General features: G+C 41.1%; 1 protein-coding gene and 1 long non-coding RNA gene across 3 annotated transcripts in view; one reads left to right on the forward strand and one right to left on the reverse strand.

The window, feature by feature from the left end:
* Positions 1 to 17626, reverse strand: part of LOC101163316 (voltage-dependent R-type calcium channel subunit alpha-1E) — a 117184-nt gene that overhangs the window by 60159 nt on the left and 39399 nt on the right. For both annotated transcript variants that reach the window (XM_023954611.1, XM_023954610.1), the window contains exons 4-5: positions 9682 to 9787; positions 9468 to 9607 (exon numbers count right to left, since the gene is read on the reverse strand). In XM_023954611.1, the coding sequence (XP_023810379.1) occupies positions 9468 to 9607; positions 9682 to 9787 (246 nt within the window). The remainder of the gene's footprint in view (positions 1 to 9467; positions 9608 to 9681; positions 9788 to 17626) is intronic.
* LOC110014999 lies at positions 14380 to 15610 on the forward strand. The gene is made up of 3 exons (XR_002290061.2): positions 14380 to 14497; positions 15011 to 15109; positions 15237 to 15610. It is a non-coding gene; the product is annotated as an uncharacterized LOC110014999 (long non-coding RNA).

Here is a 17626-nt window from a genome sequence, read left to right on the forward strand (position 1 = left end):
GATCTGAAACTGAAGCCTCTTTCATTAGTTTGTTTTTCTGTGCTCCCAGCATCTGTAGGTGAACTTCCTTCCCCAAGGAAGTGATCACATAAGAAGATTATTTGGATACGGAGAGGAGCCACAAAAGCAATCCACCTCCGTCTGACACCTGGATGCAGACGCAGCTGGATTATCACCGTCTCTTCAGTAGAAAAAAAAAGAACTTTGAAGCTTTGGCACAATTTAAATAAGGAAGATCTACCCTACTCCAGCAACAGTGGCGTGTTATTTTGCTCTACACACCGCTCATCCATACACCTTCCTTCTGGACTAACAGCTACATGCCTTTTTGTCTTGGCCAATAATAATTGTGTTTATAATTGGCACTTCTCCACCCCGTCTAGGCCAGGAGTCATCAACCTTTAACACTAAAAGAGCCATCAGGTCCAGTTTCTTACTGAGCAAAAACCGCAGAGTTGCTGTTTAGAAAAATACACTTTATTTCTGTTTTTTTGTGGCCATGAACTCATTTATTTATAAAATGCAGTTCTTTAATATTTACAACATTTGAATTCTAACAGTGTTATATTTCTATAATATTCATTTTGATAGCAGCACATCCAAGGTCCTTCAAAATAAAATACATCCTGACTGGCAAACTTATTCTATTATCAAACCACTCTGACAACAGATCAAACCTTTGACCATAATTGTGGTCGGTTGTCTGTTCCTTTTGGAGGAATGGTAAAGCTCTTGAAAGCAGCAGTAAAAAAAAAAAAAATAGTTAAGTTTTACTCATGTAAGATCACTTCAGTTTAAAAATGTAAACATACACGACAAAACTGTTCTAACTGAAGGGTCTTCATCAACACCTCTGTTCATCTTCTTTTCTCTTTCCTTTCCTTAAAAGTAAATTTTATGATTATGTATGTATGTTTTCAGTTTTTGCACTGTTATGTGATTTTAATGCATTTTCCTGTTTCGTGAAGCTCTTTGAATTACTTTCTGTATGAATTGTTCTGTACTAATAAACTTGCCTTGCCTCAGTATTCATACTGTTAGCATTTTATGCATATTTTACACAGTTTATACGCACTTATCCTGTAAATCTTAGGCAATTGTGCGTGATTCTTGTGACATGCATGCACGAATTTGTCTTTCCACAATTGTTCTACATATGTCTAACTGACTTTTCATGCATGAACCACCAACGTATAACTTTTGCATCATGTGTCCGGCGCACATATCAGATTCAAATCACTATAATTGACACACCAATCACTAATAAATTGCATGTAAACAGCACAATAATCATGTGTTTGTTGCGTGGTATATTCATACTTCTTCCGTAGAGCCGTAAAGAGCCGCATGTGGCTCAGGAGTCTATGGGTGCAGATCCTCCGTGTTAGCTAGATCACCCATGTGTGGTTACGTTTATGCTTTACAAGCATTGGCCCAAACCCTAACCGCCACAGATTTATGGACTTATTTGTTCTACAAATCTTTCTGCATCAGCGACAAAATCATTACGTCCTAAGATGTCTCCTTATTAAAATATCTTTTCAGCTCGCATGTGCTCATCTGATTTATCACCGCAAATATTAACATAACAAAGAACGTGGGTATGAATCCTGCTGGGAGTGATGCTGCTTTTGGCTACAGAGGAAGAGCTGTTGCCTCAGACTAACCACTTTCATTCTCATCAGCTCTCCTTTGCACTAACTCCATCCCTGCCACCTCCCTCTGTGCGTCTGGCACTAAGCTGTGACACCAACCCTCGGTGGGTGTTGCCCTCCGTCAACTGTTGCCAGTCTAATGTAGGCCTTGCCAGCCAATAAACCCAACCAAGGTGACAATTAGCACATGCGATAATGCCACACTATCCTCTTTTTTCAAGCTCAATGATTCTTTTTTATTTTGAAAAGCTCTTCTTTGAGTTTTACTCTTTGCCTCAACATCACAGCTTTACTCTGCTGTCACTGCAACACGCTACTGAACACAATGTGTGATGACCCCAGAAAACCCACGGTCCCTCTATTTGAATATCAATAACACGGTCCTCAGCATCACAAAACAGCCTTTGAGGATGGGTTGTGTATTTGTTCACGTCTCCCAACGACTCACTTTGTCAGGCCTTCAGGAAAACACCAAGGCAACCATCAACACACACGACGGGGGCCGAGTCAGAAGGAGTCACCGGAGCCACATGCATCCAATTACCAGTCAAACTAGCAAACATTTTAGTGCCCCGTCTACTGAGAAAATGAGGGATTGTACTTCAACAGATGGAATAAAAAGTGGGAGAAAATACAATCACAGTTGTGGGACTTTTTGCATCAGTTGGCACACACAAAGGCTGCACACTGGTGCAGTGGTTAGCGCTCTTGCCTCACAGGGAGAGGGCCCTAGTGTCAGGTAGGGAGGGCTGGTGAGCATGAAGGACCCAAAATGCAGAGACGGGAGGCACACGGTTCCAGGCCAAGGGGTTTATTAAACTAACATAAGGCGCTGCAGAGCAGGAAAACAAAACTAAACTTACTGTGGCCTAAACAAGAAAACATGGCAGAAGACAGTCAGGGTAGAGACGGTAATGAACCAGAGGAAGCAGAGACAAGAGTTGTATACAGACAGGACGGACAAGACACAGGTGACAAAGATCGGGAGAGATTGAAACCAGGGAAGTAAAACTCAAAACCATGACATGCAGGAAACCTTCAAAATAAAACAGGAAACAGAACTCAAACATGACAGAAACAAAAGCCAATACAAGGAAACCCAAACCATGACATCTAGTTCTTTCTGTGTGAAGTTTCTCCCCCTGCATGTGTGGTTTTCTCCGAGGACTCCAGCTTCCAAACAGGATTCATAGGTTGATTGGTGTCTCTGAACTATCCTTAGATGTGAGTGTGTCCCTGCAACAGGCTGGGACCAATTCAGTGTGTTTCCCGCCTTTGCCCAACAGTACCTGGGTTGGCTCCAGGAACTCCGTGACCCCGAAAGGGATGCAGCGCGTTCTAAAGATGTATGGATGGATGGATGGGAGGTGCTCGCAATGTCTAAAAGGGAAGCTTGGCCTCTGTGTCAAAGTTTCCCTCTACCAGGTTTGTTTTCTTATGGAGGATTGTTTTTGTTTTTGTGGCATTATTATTGGTCACTAAAAACAAACATCAAGAAAAGGATTTGTCCCAGCCAGACGATTACTGGAAGTGGAACCTGGAAGAAGGTGCTGGTTCAAATCCCAGCTGGGTCCTTACTGTGTGAGTTTGAGGCTGTATTCAGACGTTTTGGTTGAGTGTCTCGGTTCGTTTCCAACCAGACTGAGCTCCGGATCGCTCTGAGTTTCCTCAGTCTGAATATACTCCTTTCTCGAAGCAGAGCAACTGAATCAAAATGGCCACAGTAGCCGGTCGTCACATGATGTGAATAGTGGCACAGCAATGATGAGACAAAACAACACATTAAAATGTGGTCAGATGAACAAAGGCTCATTTAAACTACTTTTAACGTGACCCACATTGCTTCTTACTGTTTTCCCAACAATCTATTTCTTATAAATGCTTATCAACGTGCCTTTTCGGCCACCATCTCCTCTGTAACCGCCTTGCAGCACGGCTCAGCCATACAAAAGTAAAAAGTGTAGTACAGACGTTCAAAATTGGTCATCAAAACATAAATTTTGAATAAGTGAACTATCCCATCAAGGACTTCAAAGTGCAGGACTTCCATTATTCATAATTCTTTCTCTTGTTGCTTTGTCCCACCCTTATTATTCCTGGCCAATGACTGAGGAGATCTTTAGTTAAAGGTGTTGTGTGGTTCCAAACAGGAACATCCGCCTGACGGCAGTTTGAACACAGACCACAGATCAGGACTCGATCCGGACCAAATTGAGCAGACTCTGTCCCGGCCAGCAGACTTTTCCAGTCTGAATACGCCCTAAATCAGGGGTGGGCAATTCCAGGCCTCGAGGGTCGGCGTGTCTGCATGATTTCCAGATAGTCTTGCCCTACTTATGGCTGATTACCTGGTTCAGGTGTGTCCAGCCAATCAGAACATGCCAGAGCAGGGTATACTGGAAAACATGCAGGAATGAGGCCCTCAGTGCCCACCTCTGCCCTAAATATTCTCCAAGTGAATGTTTGGTTTTCGGCCCATCTGGTCCCCCAAAAGTTCAAAAACATGCTTCATTTACTACGTTCATTTGATTCCATATATATGCATGAAAATGCTTGCTTGCTGCAGAGTGAACAGTGAAACCTGCATGTATTACCAGATAAGATGTGCAGAGGTCAGCAGCAGGCCTGTCTGTGACCCCTGGTCTCTGTTTTCTGTTGAGGGAACAGAGACACCGGTGGAATGCAGACCAGACTTGCATCTTTGACTGGCGCAAACATGTCTGTCACGTAAAGACACAGAGTCCAGTGATGTATTTTACATGTTTACATGTTGCCTCATTGGACAATAAAAAAGCTTTTCTGCTTTGGGGCCAGAGAGAGAGAGCGGAGAACGACGGAATGGTTGTGTTTTCATCTCTCCCCTTTTGAAAAAGGGCTGCACAACATTTTTTTTATTTAAACTTTTGTTTAAATGTTTATTTAAACATTTTCAAATGTCCGAATCTGCGAAGGCCATCCATACAATGAGTCGATTGTGAATGCTGCTTTGACCCTCAGTGCGTGTTGTCTGTCGGCAGAGGCCCTATGATGACCTGGTGAGATGTCCAGGGTGAACCCAATCTTTGCCCTAAAACAGCTGGGATGGAATCCAACAACTCCAGCAACCCTGCATGCACAGGAGGAAGCTGGACTGGAAGATGGATGGATGGTTATAGACTGCATGATGTGGCAAAAGAGAATAAGACTAAAAGGCAGATATTAATGAATGGGAGGCCTCATTCGTTTTGGAATAAAACAAAACTTCCATCATTACAAACCGACAGACAGCAGTGACTCAACTGATCATGTCTGAGCTGAGGCCATAATATGAACTCAGTCTAATAAAGTAGGAAACCACCGGTGATGGTGAGAGAATGTCTCAGCCTGTGCAAGAGGTTAATAAAGTCTGCAAAGAAGAAAAAGAGACTGAGTGGACTGTTCTGTCTTTGCTTTGGCCAGAATAATAATTTAGAGAGCGTCTCACTTCATCATGCTGAATATTAATACAATCAAAGCTGGAAGGCGTCTTCATCCAGGTCAGGCAGGTCTCTGAGCATCCGATGGCTGCAATAACGCGACAAGAGTGGAACAGATGCTGGCGTGTCTTTGTGTTACAATGTGAAACAAATACAGAAAAATGTAAAAAGAAATTATGGAAAATATTGATGCTAAAGGACATTAAGGTGAACAGCTTCTCATGAGGTGACAAAAGAATACTAAGAAGAAAACATTACAGCAAATGAATAAAAGACTTAAAAAAGCTCAAAGATCTTCTTCTCAGCTTCCTTCCTGTTAGGTTGGAAGCAGATTCACACCTTTCTGTGGATTATTATTTCACCTGAGCTGCTCACTTTGGCTTAACATTGTCTCCAATGTGCTTGACTGTCGAATCAGTTGGTCAGAAGAACAGCAGACTTATTATTAACCATTACTCCTCCTTTGTTCTGCCTCCTCTCTGCAGACAGAGCACCATCATTAGGGAGCCTGAGTTCAGCTCATCAATATAATCCATCATGCAGAATTCTGCTGCCCTGTACGAATGTGAACCGATCAATATTTTGATTTGATTTAATTTATTTCAAGCATTGTAGTCAAAGTAATAAAGAATTTACACATATTTATCAAACTCATTACAGAAATACAAAATGCATAGATTAAAAAAACAGAAAAAACACTTAAATCACGTTTGCTTGATTAAAAACAGTGATCATTAACTAAAGTCAAGTAGAGCTTGATTTATTGATTGAAAAGGAGCAGGAAGAAGTGAGTTTATATAATCCCACCCTACTGAGTTCATTCAGTTGATAGTTTGACATAGTTTCTGTAACACAAACACAAATGTTTTATTTGTGAACATTTGTGTTTGTGTTCGAATGAGTGGCGTCAACCTGTAATGAATGGGGGGTGTTATCCTTCAGAAACGCCTCTCTAATGAACTTTCATCAGAATAATTACCAACTTTGATGCAACAGTGAAGTTCCTTCCCTCAGAATTACAACTGATCTGAAACATTTACAACCCCAGACTTACAAAACGCACAGGACTCTTAAAAGGAGGAGTTATTTTATACTAAATGAAGACTTTTTAATACTTTTACACTGTGTTACATAAAGGCTTCTTTACTAGGTTACTTTTCATACTTTTATTTTATATGGCTTAAGGCATTTTTACATAGTTGAAGCTGGTTAGGGTGTGCTTCGAAGCCTTAATCAGTACTTTTTCACTGAGAAACAAAGCTATAAATTACCTTGTTGGCAGGAGCAGAAGCACGTAAAGATGACCATATATGGTGTTATTGCCTCTGGGGGGTCTCTCCTGTCCTGAAGCCACACATGGGGTCTATATTTGTGGAATCCGTTTTACGGGTCCCAGTCTATCATGGTGAAGACCCACAGTTCTCTGTCGACTCTGATCCAACGTTTTACTAAAAGGACTGAATTCCATTCAGGCTTTGTGGTCACTTTCTTCCTCATCAACGAACACGCAGAGGTTTACCTCACGGTCCTCAGCTACAGACTGAGTGTTTGTTCAAGCACCCTCACTCACACAAACAATGCCTACTGTGCATTTAGAAGACAGAACAGCAGAATTAGCCAACAGCTGCAATTATTGCTTTGCTTGATAAATGCACAGCAAAGAACTGGCCCTTTACTAACCACGCACGGATGCTGCACGCACGGTGTGCTGAGATGATACCAAGGATGTCCACACACTAATTTCACAGTACTAACAATCTCCTGACTGTCAGAAGTCAAAACTCTGTCTCCCCCTCTGGTCACCGGCGGGAGAAGTCTCCGGAGTACTGAAAGTACTACATCTCCCAGCAACCCCAGCGCACACTTCCTGGAGGCCGCACACCTGACTCTCAGTCACTGAATCAACCACAGCATACTTAAGCTCTGCACTGAGCCTCACTCAGCGTGAAGTATTGTTGGTGCCACTCTGCCTTCCTTACCGAGCCTCATATCTGGATCTGATCTTCTGTGTTCTGACCCGGTTTCTGACTCTGTTTGCCTGCCGCCTGCCCCGACTCTGGCCTCAATCCTGATTACCCCTGTCTCTTCTCTGATGCTCTCATGCCTGTTATCGACCCCTGCCTGCCTGACCCTGAATTATCTTTATGGACTTTAAGCTGAGCTAATAAACCTGCTGCACTTGTAAGTAAGTAAGTACATTTTATTTGTATAGCACCTTTCACAGACAAAAGCCACAAGGTGTTTCACAGGTTAAAATATGTATATATACATATAAAAAAACATGGATCCAGCCGTCTCCCTGTATGTGTAACACTGTGTGCAGTGTGTAGGGGAGGGGTCAGAAAATGAAAAATCTGTATGACACACCTGCGTCTCACCTACTCACTTACTCTTACGTGTTCATCCAGAATGAGTGTGTGCTATGACCTGTCATCTGTAGCATGCCCATAGAAAATAATGAGCATGAATATTTTTGCACTACGGCCTCACGACCTTCATATTTTGTGCGGGTCACTTGTGTGCCCCATTCAGGTTTGACCATTTTTTCTGACAACAAGGTGGCGCCCACTCATTATTAGCCAGAACCGGAAGTCTTAGCAGTTTTGCAAATCCACATTTTGTAAGGAATAAAAATGTTTTTTGCCCCATTTAAAGCTCATTCTTACACAGTAAAACTTTTTTGTACTGGAGACCGTAACATTTACCGCTCACTCACGCAAAAACGTTTTAATAAAAGGTGCTACCGTTCTGAAAACGTGTGGAATTTCCGCTTTCGGCTAATGATGTCTGGGCGCCATCTTACCCGCAGACAGCCTGCATGCACCCGTAAGGGCAGTTGCGAGTGAGAGTGAAAGAAATAGTTCAATCAATGTATCATGGCGGATCATAGTAGTATCAGTAGTGATGGCTCAGCGGAGCAGTCTGCAGGGCTAGCACCCAGAGGTCCTGAGTTCAAGAACCGTCTTCTATGATTTTTGGGTTTTTTTTGCGTTTATTTTCTTCATGTGATGTGTATTTTGTAGTGTCAAGCACCTCTCACAGAAAACATCAAATGTTTTATTAAAGTTGCTTTTTTTATCTAATCATCATTAACAACATTGTTTTGTTTTGAGTTTTGTCATCATTGTCCACATTGAAGTGTTACAAGGAGCGTAGTTGAAACATATGTTTATAAACTTCCAGTCCGCCACCAGATGCCGCTGTTCTGCGTGGTTTCAAAGCCCTGAATGGTTGGTTCATTTTTCCGGCACAGTTACAAGAACCCCAATGAGGCTTCATGGGGCTTCTATTCCCATCCCTACAGATAAGAGTCCAACGATACAGACTAGACCGTTCTCCGGTGCAATTCCCAAGCTGCTGCTGGACCTGACAGAGGACTGGCTGAAAAGTGGCTGTAAATCCCACAAAATGCTTCTACAGCCGTTTAAATCTGCTCCACCTGACTATTTTTGACAGATTTTAGTGCTGCTAAAATAAAACAAGAGTTTTGGAAAACGTTTGGAAACAGCTCAGACCAGACAGATTCAGATTGAGCACATGATTCCCTGTTAGCCACTTCCATACACACAGCACTTCTCTGCATACACTTTGTTCTCATTATATAAAATCTCTTGTTCTTTAAATACATTGAAACATTTTTATTTTCTTGATATTTTAAATCCAATCCAGTTTCCATCTCTTTTTACGAACAAGTTGGGAAATTCCCTCCATTTTGTTTTACTGTTAAGAAACAATGAATAAAACTATAATAACGTGCTCATGGAAACCCATTCTGGTGTATTTAAAACTAAAAAGGTGGCAAACGCATCTTCTACTTTGTCTTTCAAAGCTCAAATGTTCTGTTAATTGCGATAGCTACACCTCTAATCCTGCTGTGTTTCCGTTTGTCTTAAGGGACACTATTTCTAATTTAGTCAACCAGTGAATAAAGATGAGTTTGTCAGAACAGATTGAGTATCTAACACAAACTCAGTCGCCACAAACAGAACATTATGTAATAACAAAGTTATTACGATAAATATCAGGCTTGCTAACAAGCTTTTAAGTTGGCTCCAATAAAAAATGGTTTTAGTAATCTACATTAAAAATGTGTCTTTTGTGATTTTAGGAGGAACACAATGTCCCAGAGTAAAATAGAAAACAAAGACACAGCACAGAGTGATGCAGGCTGTCAAAACATCAGCGACAAAACCTTCTAGAAATAACTGTAAGAACCTAGAACAATTAAGAGAAGCTAAACACGGCTGTTCTGTCCTTAAAGCACCTCTCTGAATCCCTGCTCCCTTCCATTCAAGAAGCTAATCCTGTTTCACAAAGTGTCATTTCAGACGTTCACACATGCTCAGTGCAAACTCACCCACTGAGGACCACAATGAAGTCCATGACGTTCCAGCCATTTCTGAGGTAGGATCCTTTATGGAACACAAAGCCCAGAGCGATGATCTTTATCCCCGCTTCTAAGCAGAACATCCCGATGAAGTAAGGCTCCGTTTTCTCCTGCCAACAAAGATGGATGCATGTGAATGCACGCTCTCTACGAGGAGCATGGAGGCTGAAGGCGGGCGTCTCACCAGCTTCTTGGACATGGGGGTTTTGTCCTCCCCAGGAAGGTGCTGCTCCAGCGCCAAGACGATGCAGTTGGCAATGATGGTGGTGAGGATCATGTACTCAAATGGAGTGGAGGACATGGGTTAAGGAGTATCGTACTGCTGCAGACAAAGTTCAGCCACACTGAACACGCAGGTGTGCACAAGAACTGTAAAATGGGATTACAGCCTCACATTGTTTAAAACAGCAAACATGGTGAATTAAGGATTTCAAACTCTAAATTTAGTGAAGTTGTAAACATTTCTTGCATCAAGTTAATCAGAATTTAATCACAAATCCCACTACCAACAGGTACATTAATAATTCAAACTGTTATTTATTATTTATCTACTTTTATTCAACCAGAAAAATCCCACTGAGATCCATAGATCAATCTCTTTTCCAAGGGAGTCCTGGCCAAGAGACAAAAAAGTGACACTCAGACATTTCATACAAATTTAAAAACATTAACAGGTTAAAAACAGCTCCAGGTTATTGATTTTATTTCCAGGTCCTTCATACTGGCATCAAACTGAGACGTAGATGTGAGATTTTGGAGTTGAATTGTTTTTTGTATTGAGTTCAAGTTTTTGGGTGCTTTATACCTTAAAAAAACAAAAGAAGAGAAACTCAAGGTAACCTTAAAGGCCTCTTCAATCAGCTATTGATCTATTTTTAAAGCATTCCAAATAGTTTAAATAATATAGTTTAAATTTTAAACAGTTGAAAGGTTCTTGATTGGACATCCATAGAGGCACACAGGAATACATGAATTCTCATCAGGAATCAGGAAACAGCCTCCAGCATGCATAAATAAAAAGTTCATTCATTTATCTTCTATTGTTTATCCCTTTCGGGGTGACGGGGCTGCTGGAGCCTATCGCGGTCACTTGTGGGCAAAGGCAGGGGACACCCTGGACAGGTTGCCAGTCTGTCTCAGGGCCACAATCACACACCCATGCACACCTATAGGGACAATTTATAGTGACCCATTAACCTATGAAGCATGTTTTTCTTCAGAGTAAACCCACACATGCACAACACACGGGCAGAACATGCTAAATCCATTGGTGTTCTTTTTCTGGTCCCCCAGCTGAGACTTGAACCAGGGCTTTCTCGCTGTGAGGCAAGAGCGCTAACCACTGCCCCACCGTGCAGCACTTAAATAAAACGCTTCAACTAAAAATGAGATGGATGATCCAGAATCAAGGACCGTTACAGACACTGAAATCCTGCATGTTTGTCGGATGTCAGTCTCTAGTCATCGGTCCAGACTTCTACTTTTCACTGAGTCAGAAAATAGATGTTTGGTGTGAGAGCAGAGGATAGGTGTGAATTGAGTTAGATCTGAATGTATGAGGCACAGTCAGTGGTACTGTATAGCAAATGTATTTTTTAGTCAGACCCTGAATTAAAAAGACACGTCTTTTGAGAACAAAGCAGTGGATTCAGGTGCTGGATCAGAAAAAAATAGTAATGAGGTGTAGTTCTTTATGATGAAAAAAAACCTGCAGCAAAACGATTACACTGATGTGTAAGCCAAAATCAGCAGTTACTCTGATCTTTTTGCACTAAACAGAACCAAGCAGGATGTCCTGAGGGCCGACCCATGGCCAGACACAAGCTTTACCTTATCTCAGGTCAGTTACTGCACACAAACACAGCAGACGAGTGATAAGAGGCAACATCTGGGATCTGAGCCCATGAAAAGGGGTCACTCTTAGTATGAGACTCAGTCCATGTAACGTGAGACCTGTGCCGGATGTTGGTTCATCTCCAGCTGCTCTGTGGATGAACTAAACCAGCAATGTCATTCTCTGTGTGGGCAGGCTCACTTCTCCTGGTTTTGGACTAAAAAGAAGAACTGATGGATCCAGAATCTGTGGGGAGGGCATGGAGGAGAGGAGGAGGAGGAGAGATGAAAGGGAAAAATGCAACAGTAGCAGGTGATTATGAGGATGAAGGATACGGAAAGGATGATGCTTGAGCTTCCAAAACAGAACGATGAGAAGTGAAGCCAAAAACAAAACAAATGAGGCAGAAGTGGACGGATTAACGATGTGCCGACGGATTTTCTTTTTCAGATGAAGGAAGCAACACATCTGCAGACACTGCAGCACAAACTGTTGGTTCATATTTGAACAAGTAATTAAAATCCTCAAAACAAGAGAGAAAACATGTGATATGATGCATCATTTACGGCGATCGGTTTTTGGTTTCCATGTCATTGGCTTGCATCACGGAGCAACATCCTCCTAAACGCCAGCAAGACACTGGGAGAGACCAGAGGAGATTAACACAAGAAGGGCTGGAAAAGTGGGGAAATGGAGACAGAGGGTCAGGGGTATCCACGGCAACAGGCTACAAGACAGTTACTGTGCAGCTCAATCACCCGTGTGACAAAAATCTTTACGCTTGCATACATGAGCTGAAACATGGAAACTACATGTTGTGCTAAGCTAACAGGTGGATAACGGAACCCGAAGTTAAAATCGGTGAAAAGAACACAGTAGGTCTCGTTTTGTGTGTAGAAAGTGTACGTTTTCCTCCTGAAGCATTTAGTATTAAATGGTACCAAATACTTATCACTTCCTTATGTTGCTGAAGACATTATTTTATAAATAAAGTTTGATTGATTGATCTCGCTCTGATGGTGTTTGGATTTTGAAGTAATAATTTAAAAGTCTTTGTTGAGGAGAGGTCTGCCAGTTTAAACATTTTCTTATCGTCTTTAACTCCATTAGCTTGGAATTGACCAAAACAACGGATGCAAATATAACATTTATTCAATGTATACTTTTCCAGTCTTTCAAACTATCAAAGAAAAAGTGAAAGCCGACTGTGTTCCTCATTCCAAATACAGGTCTTGAATCCTCTCCCCTCCTCTGCCGGGTGTCAACGCCGCTGAGGTGTAAACGCTCCAGCTTAGGCAATAAGGCGTCTCATGTGCCATCTGAGTCACGATGACGCTGGCGCTCTGCCTCGACTCCGTAAACGTGCGTGTAAAAATAGACAGGGAGGCGTGGTGTGATGTCGTGTTCGGCTGTAAATACATCCAAGCCCAGACTGGATCCCAGCATCAAAAATATCATGACATAGGTGGAAATCAGAGGAAATGCGGGCATCTGAGCCTTTAGCTTTACATCTTTAAATGGTCAGCGGCTGGTTGAAAGGCAGAGCACAATTGGTGATCAGAAGGGACAGAATAGTTTAATGTACATTTGTGAAAAGAAAATAATAAACCTATTAAGCATTACTGGCTTTACAACAAACCCAAACTAAACTGTTGCATCGTTGCCGTAATTTAACTTAAAGAATTTCCTGGACATAAAAAAGATGAAACTGCTATTTGCATCACTCGTCTCGTGGGTTAACACATTGCACGTTTTTTTTCGACATTGTGTTGTTTCCATCAGGAAAATTTATTATCGCAAACCCAATTTGCGCAATTTTATAGTCAATAAAAACGCAGCTAGTGAAAGGTCAGACGATGGAACGACTTTCCTTGATGCCCAGGCCTCTTTTTTTCACCTGCAGCTCTTTTGGTCAATGTTGTCTCCAATCCACAAGAAAGCAGCTTTGAAGCCTGAAAAAGTCACTTAAGCCAAAAGCATTTCCTTCAACACTATAACAGACGTTTTAGTCACAAAATATCACTGTTTACCTTTAAAAGGGTCAGTCGAAAACTTAACAGATTCATTAGGAACAAAACCACATTTGTCACATCATTTAATAACATTTAAATCCAGAATGCAGGGCATTTACTGCTATAATTATTTGTGTTTAAATGTAATAAAATCATGCTTTGATGTGACATTTTGGAGCATTGTTTTAAAAAATATTTCTTCACAAAGTTTTAAAATCTAGAGTGGCATCCTCAGCTGGAAAACTGTATTTCCAAATTACTTATCGCAATAAAATGTCCTGGAAAACTATGCTTTAATAAACCAGGTAAGTTAGAGTAAAAGAGACCTGACCAACTCCTTTTTAACTACTTGTTCACATCGGTTCTTCAGACCCTCCTGCTACAAAAGCAGATTTTTAAGCATGAAGGATCCGTTCTGAACACGCTTTACTTGTTCAGTTAAAATCCAACCTTTAAGCAAATAAACTGAACCTTTTAAAACTTAAAGAAAATTGAAAACTAGCCCTCAACAACTGAACAGAACAGTCATTTCCTTCCTAATTGTCCATTTCCGTGATTCATGCAAGGATGCTGCTGAGTTAAAGGGAAACATTTGATGCTTTTTCATTTCAAGCAGACTCCAGAGGAAAGGATGTAGAATAAAATCCCTTTTTAATTTAATTGCCAATGAGTGTCTTTGAAATCCCATTTAGGCTTAACAAAATTTAGCCTTTAATTATTTTTGATTGTTATTATTAGAATTTTTTTTCCGCAAGAGCTCTCACATTTTGATTTCTGTTTGCACAGCTGATAAAACACTAATAGGTCTAACTATTAATTATTTAGAAGTGTACCTTCACAATGGGACACTTCCCACTGCAGGGGAGCTCAGTGGGGATCAGACAGAAGTAGCAGCTGCCACTTCTCCCTGGGCCAGCAAGACTAACCTGAGGCCATGTGCTTTATTAGCCCCGCCTCTTCGCTTTGATCGACTGCACTCTATGGCACTATGCACTCAAATCAGCATGCAATGAGATCCTCCAAGTCCACACGCTGCTCCGCCTGCAGGATAAATCCTGGACTGATCATCTGCTGTTAAGCGAGTTTTCACAAAGAGGGGCGTCCAAAAGCAAGACTGACCTTTACCTGATGTCCTGCAGAGCGAGTTGGAGAATGTATGTGTAGGTCTTCCTACTTCTGCATCAAGGTGCTGACAGACTATCAAAATGAGTGTATTTTTAGCATGTTGTCTTGTTTTGCATGTAAGGAAAACATGGACAACATCATGCTCCTGGGCATGCTTCAGTTTTACTGTTTTTTTTTTAAAGTGAAATATTAACACATAAGGAGATGTTTTTTTATTTATTATTTGGGGTATTTTTTTAACATTAGATGCAATGTTGTTGCGTTTAGCGTGGCTAAAAGACTACATAGTGTTGCTAAAAAAATACATTTAAAGACATAGCTCCCTAACTTAGGTTTTTAAAGTCTTATTGTCATACTATGTCATTTTTAGCCAAAAAACAAACAAACAGTTGTTTACTAGGACATAGTTTCAGCAGAGTGCAAGTAATTTCTCAGAAATCTAGCTGTGAGTTGAGAGTGGGACTATTGGCACACTTTGGAAACATGTTGCAATGCAATATGTTGACCTCATCTTCTGTACATTTCATATTTCCATCGACTAGGAGCTTGCAATGGAGCTATTGACAGTCTCAAGTGCAAAGAGAGAGAATGGAGATGGAAGCAAGGAGGAGGTCAAAAGGAGGACCAGTCAGCATGATCAGGTGAGTTGTCCTATTCGTGACCTTGTTTCATTTACTCAGGTCATGCATGGTCCAGTTGAACTGTCTATGTGTGTGTATGTTGTTTCCTCTAATTAAAATAATATTTTCCTTTCCTGTTGGTCCACAGCTCTTCAAAAAGAGGGTCAAAATTGCTGAGAAGATTCTCAATCAAGAGGATCTGTCATATATAAAAAGAGCCAATGCAAACTATGTCAGCGACGAGGAAAGTGACGAGGACAAACCATCTTATTATCAAGCCTCGCCAAAGTGGCGCTCCACTAGGCTAACCAGGGTGATGCTGAAATGCCATAAAGCCTGGGATGAAAACTGGAGGAGTGGAATTGAGCCAAAATTACGCACGAGACACTCAGCTGGCTTTACTGAAGGAAACCCACCACCAGTCAAGAGCTGCTATCTGGCAGAAGAGAAAAAAAGGATGCATGTTTGTTTGTGGTTTTTGACTTATTTATTTATTTTGTAATAAAATATTTTTGAGTAATACCGGTTTTCTGTCACCTTTTATTTCTTATGTATTTTTGATATGACTGGTATCTTGAAATATCCTGACTTACATCACTAGTGTTTGTTCTTCAGATATGTCTGCTGGCCATATGTTCCAAATCCTAACTTCAGATATGACTGGTATACGGACATCAGATATCAACAGATATGACATGGATAGAATCTGGAAATATCCTGACCTTGGATATCACTAGTGACGCATCTCATATCTGGAGAGAATCTCATCTCCAGATTCTATCAGAATAAATGTGTGCCATACTCGGAGTTGATATGCTCAGGACATGAACTTAGAAACAGTCATGTCCGGAGAGTATCCACCGTAGATATCACCAGATATGGGGTATTTCTGAGGATATCCAGACAAACATATCTCCTGATTCTGGGGGCTTTTGCGCAGTGGGAGTAAGCCTACCCTCCCTTCCCATCATCCCTGTATTGACACGGGCTAGCTTACAGTCCCTCACACTAACAACAAAATGGTCGGAGCTATCCAGCCGTTCGGTTTTGAGCTGGACGTCAGCTCAGACGTGGAAAACAACATAGTTCTGTTTCAGAATGGAGTGGAGCAGGGAGCTTATGCCCCGCCCTTTGTATTTTGTACTACAAGCTTTTCCAAACTGCATTCCCAATGATGTGAATAAAGAAAATACTCAAAACTGCAATTCTCAAGCTCATTTTTTTTTTATATCTGTCCTCCATCTTCAGAAAAAATGCCACAAAGAAAATGTCAAAAACACCAAAAACACAATTTTCCTTGGAGTGGGTCTTTAAACATGAAGCAACTAAATGCATGACATTTCAAGGGTGTGCTGACACAATTATGACAATCACAGTTAGATACTGACCAGAGCTCAGCATTCCACTCTTCAGAACCTCATTAGGAAATAATACGATGAAACTGTGAGTAACGACTATTTGTAATAACATGAGACACAACGATTGGACGTCATTGCTTAAGATTTCTGTTAATGTTACTTAATCAGATACTGTGAAGCTCATTAGATGTAATGAGACACTCCCTCCACAAAAAGACATTAACCTGGAGGCCATTCAGTCCTGCAGCTTCCGGTCTCAGAAACCACCAATAACTTAAAGCCATAACTGTGTCTTCTCTCCACAAAAACCAAATGTTCCTATCGGTGCTGTAAAAACATAATCGCTGCTGACAATCAGCACTCTGCAGAGCTGAAGCATCTGTGATATCTTTGCAGAAACAACCCCCCCGAGTGATTTTCTGTTTTGCCAACATTAATAATAAAAAATATAAATAAAAAACCCAGAGAAAATAAAATTAAACAGCTCTAGACTCTTTTCTGTTTTTACCAGCAGCAGGAGCCAGCCAGCCGGTCAGGAAGCTGGTGAATGAAACAGAACAATAGTGTGTGAAGAGGCCCCACCTGGCCTGGACACCTGGTGAGCTGCAGCACAAATGCATATGTGCTCACCTTTGGAGCATAAAATAGCAGTGCTTCTCTGTTCACTGTTATTCTTGTATTTTTAGTAATCTAATTGGCTGTTGCAGGGAGCACGGAAAAAATGGTTTTTCTTAGGAGTTTTTCCTTACCGCAAAGGAGGGACTAAGAGCAGGGATGCCCAGCTTATAGTCTGTTTAGTTCAAGTTTAGTATTATCCTATAGAATTCTATGCATTTATGATCCTTTCGGATTGCACGTTTACTTTAAAATTACCGATATGAAGCCCATCGAGACGGCTGTTGTTGTGAATTTGGGTTATAGAAATAAAATAAAATTGAATTGAATTGAATTCCAAAGCTAGCATCGGGCTAATTCACATCAGTTGTGAAAAGAGTAAAAGAAGAACTCCAAACGTTGTCATCTGGCAGCACACAGGCTCATTATTGGAGTTGCTAAATGATAACTTCAAATGTTTTGTTTTGTTACAATTAAACCCTCAGATTAATGATGATAAACTAAAGAAAACATCATTAATCTGGAAAAAACAAGTGGTTCTGATCACTGCAGCTGGAGTGGAGCT

The sequence above is a fragment of the Oryzias latipes genome, chromosome 4 (genome assembly GCF_002234675.1).
Source record: "Oryzias latipes chromosome 4, ASM223467v1".
Taxonomy (NCBI): domain Eukaryota; kingdom Metazoa; phylum Chordata; class Actinopteri; order Beloniformes; family Adrianichthyidae; genus Oryzias; species Oryzias latipes.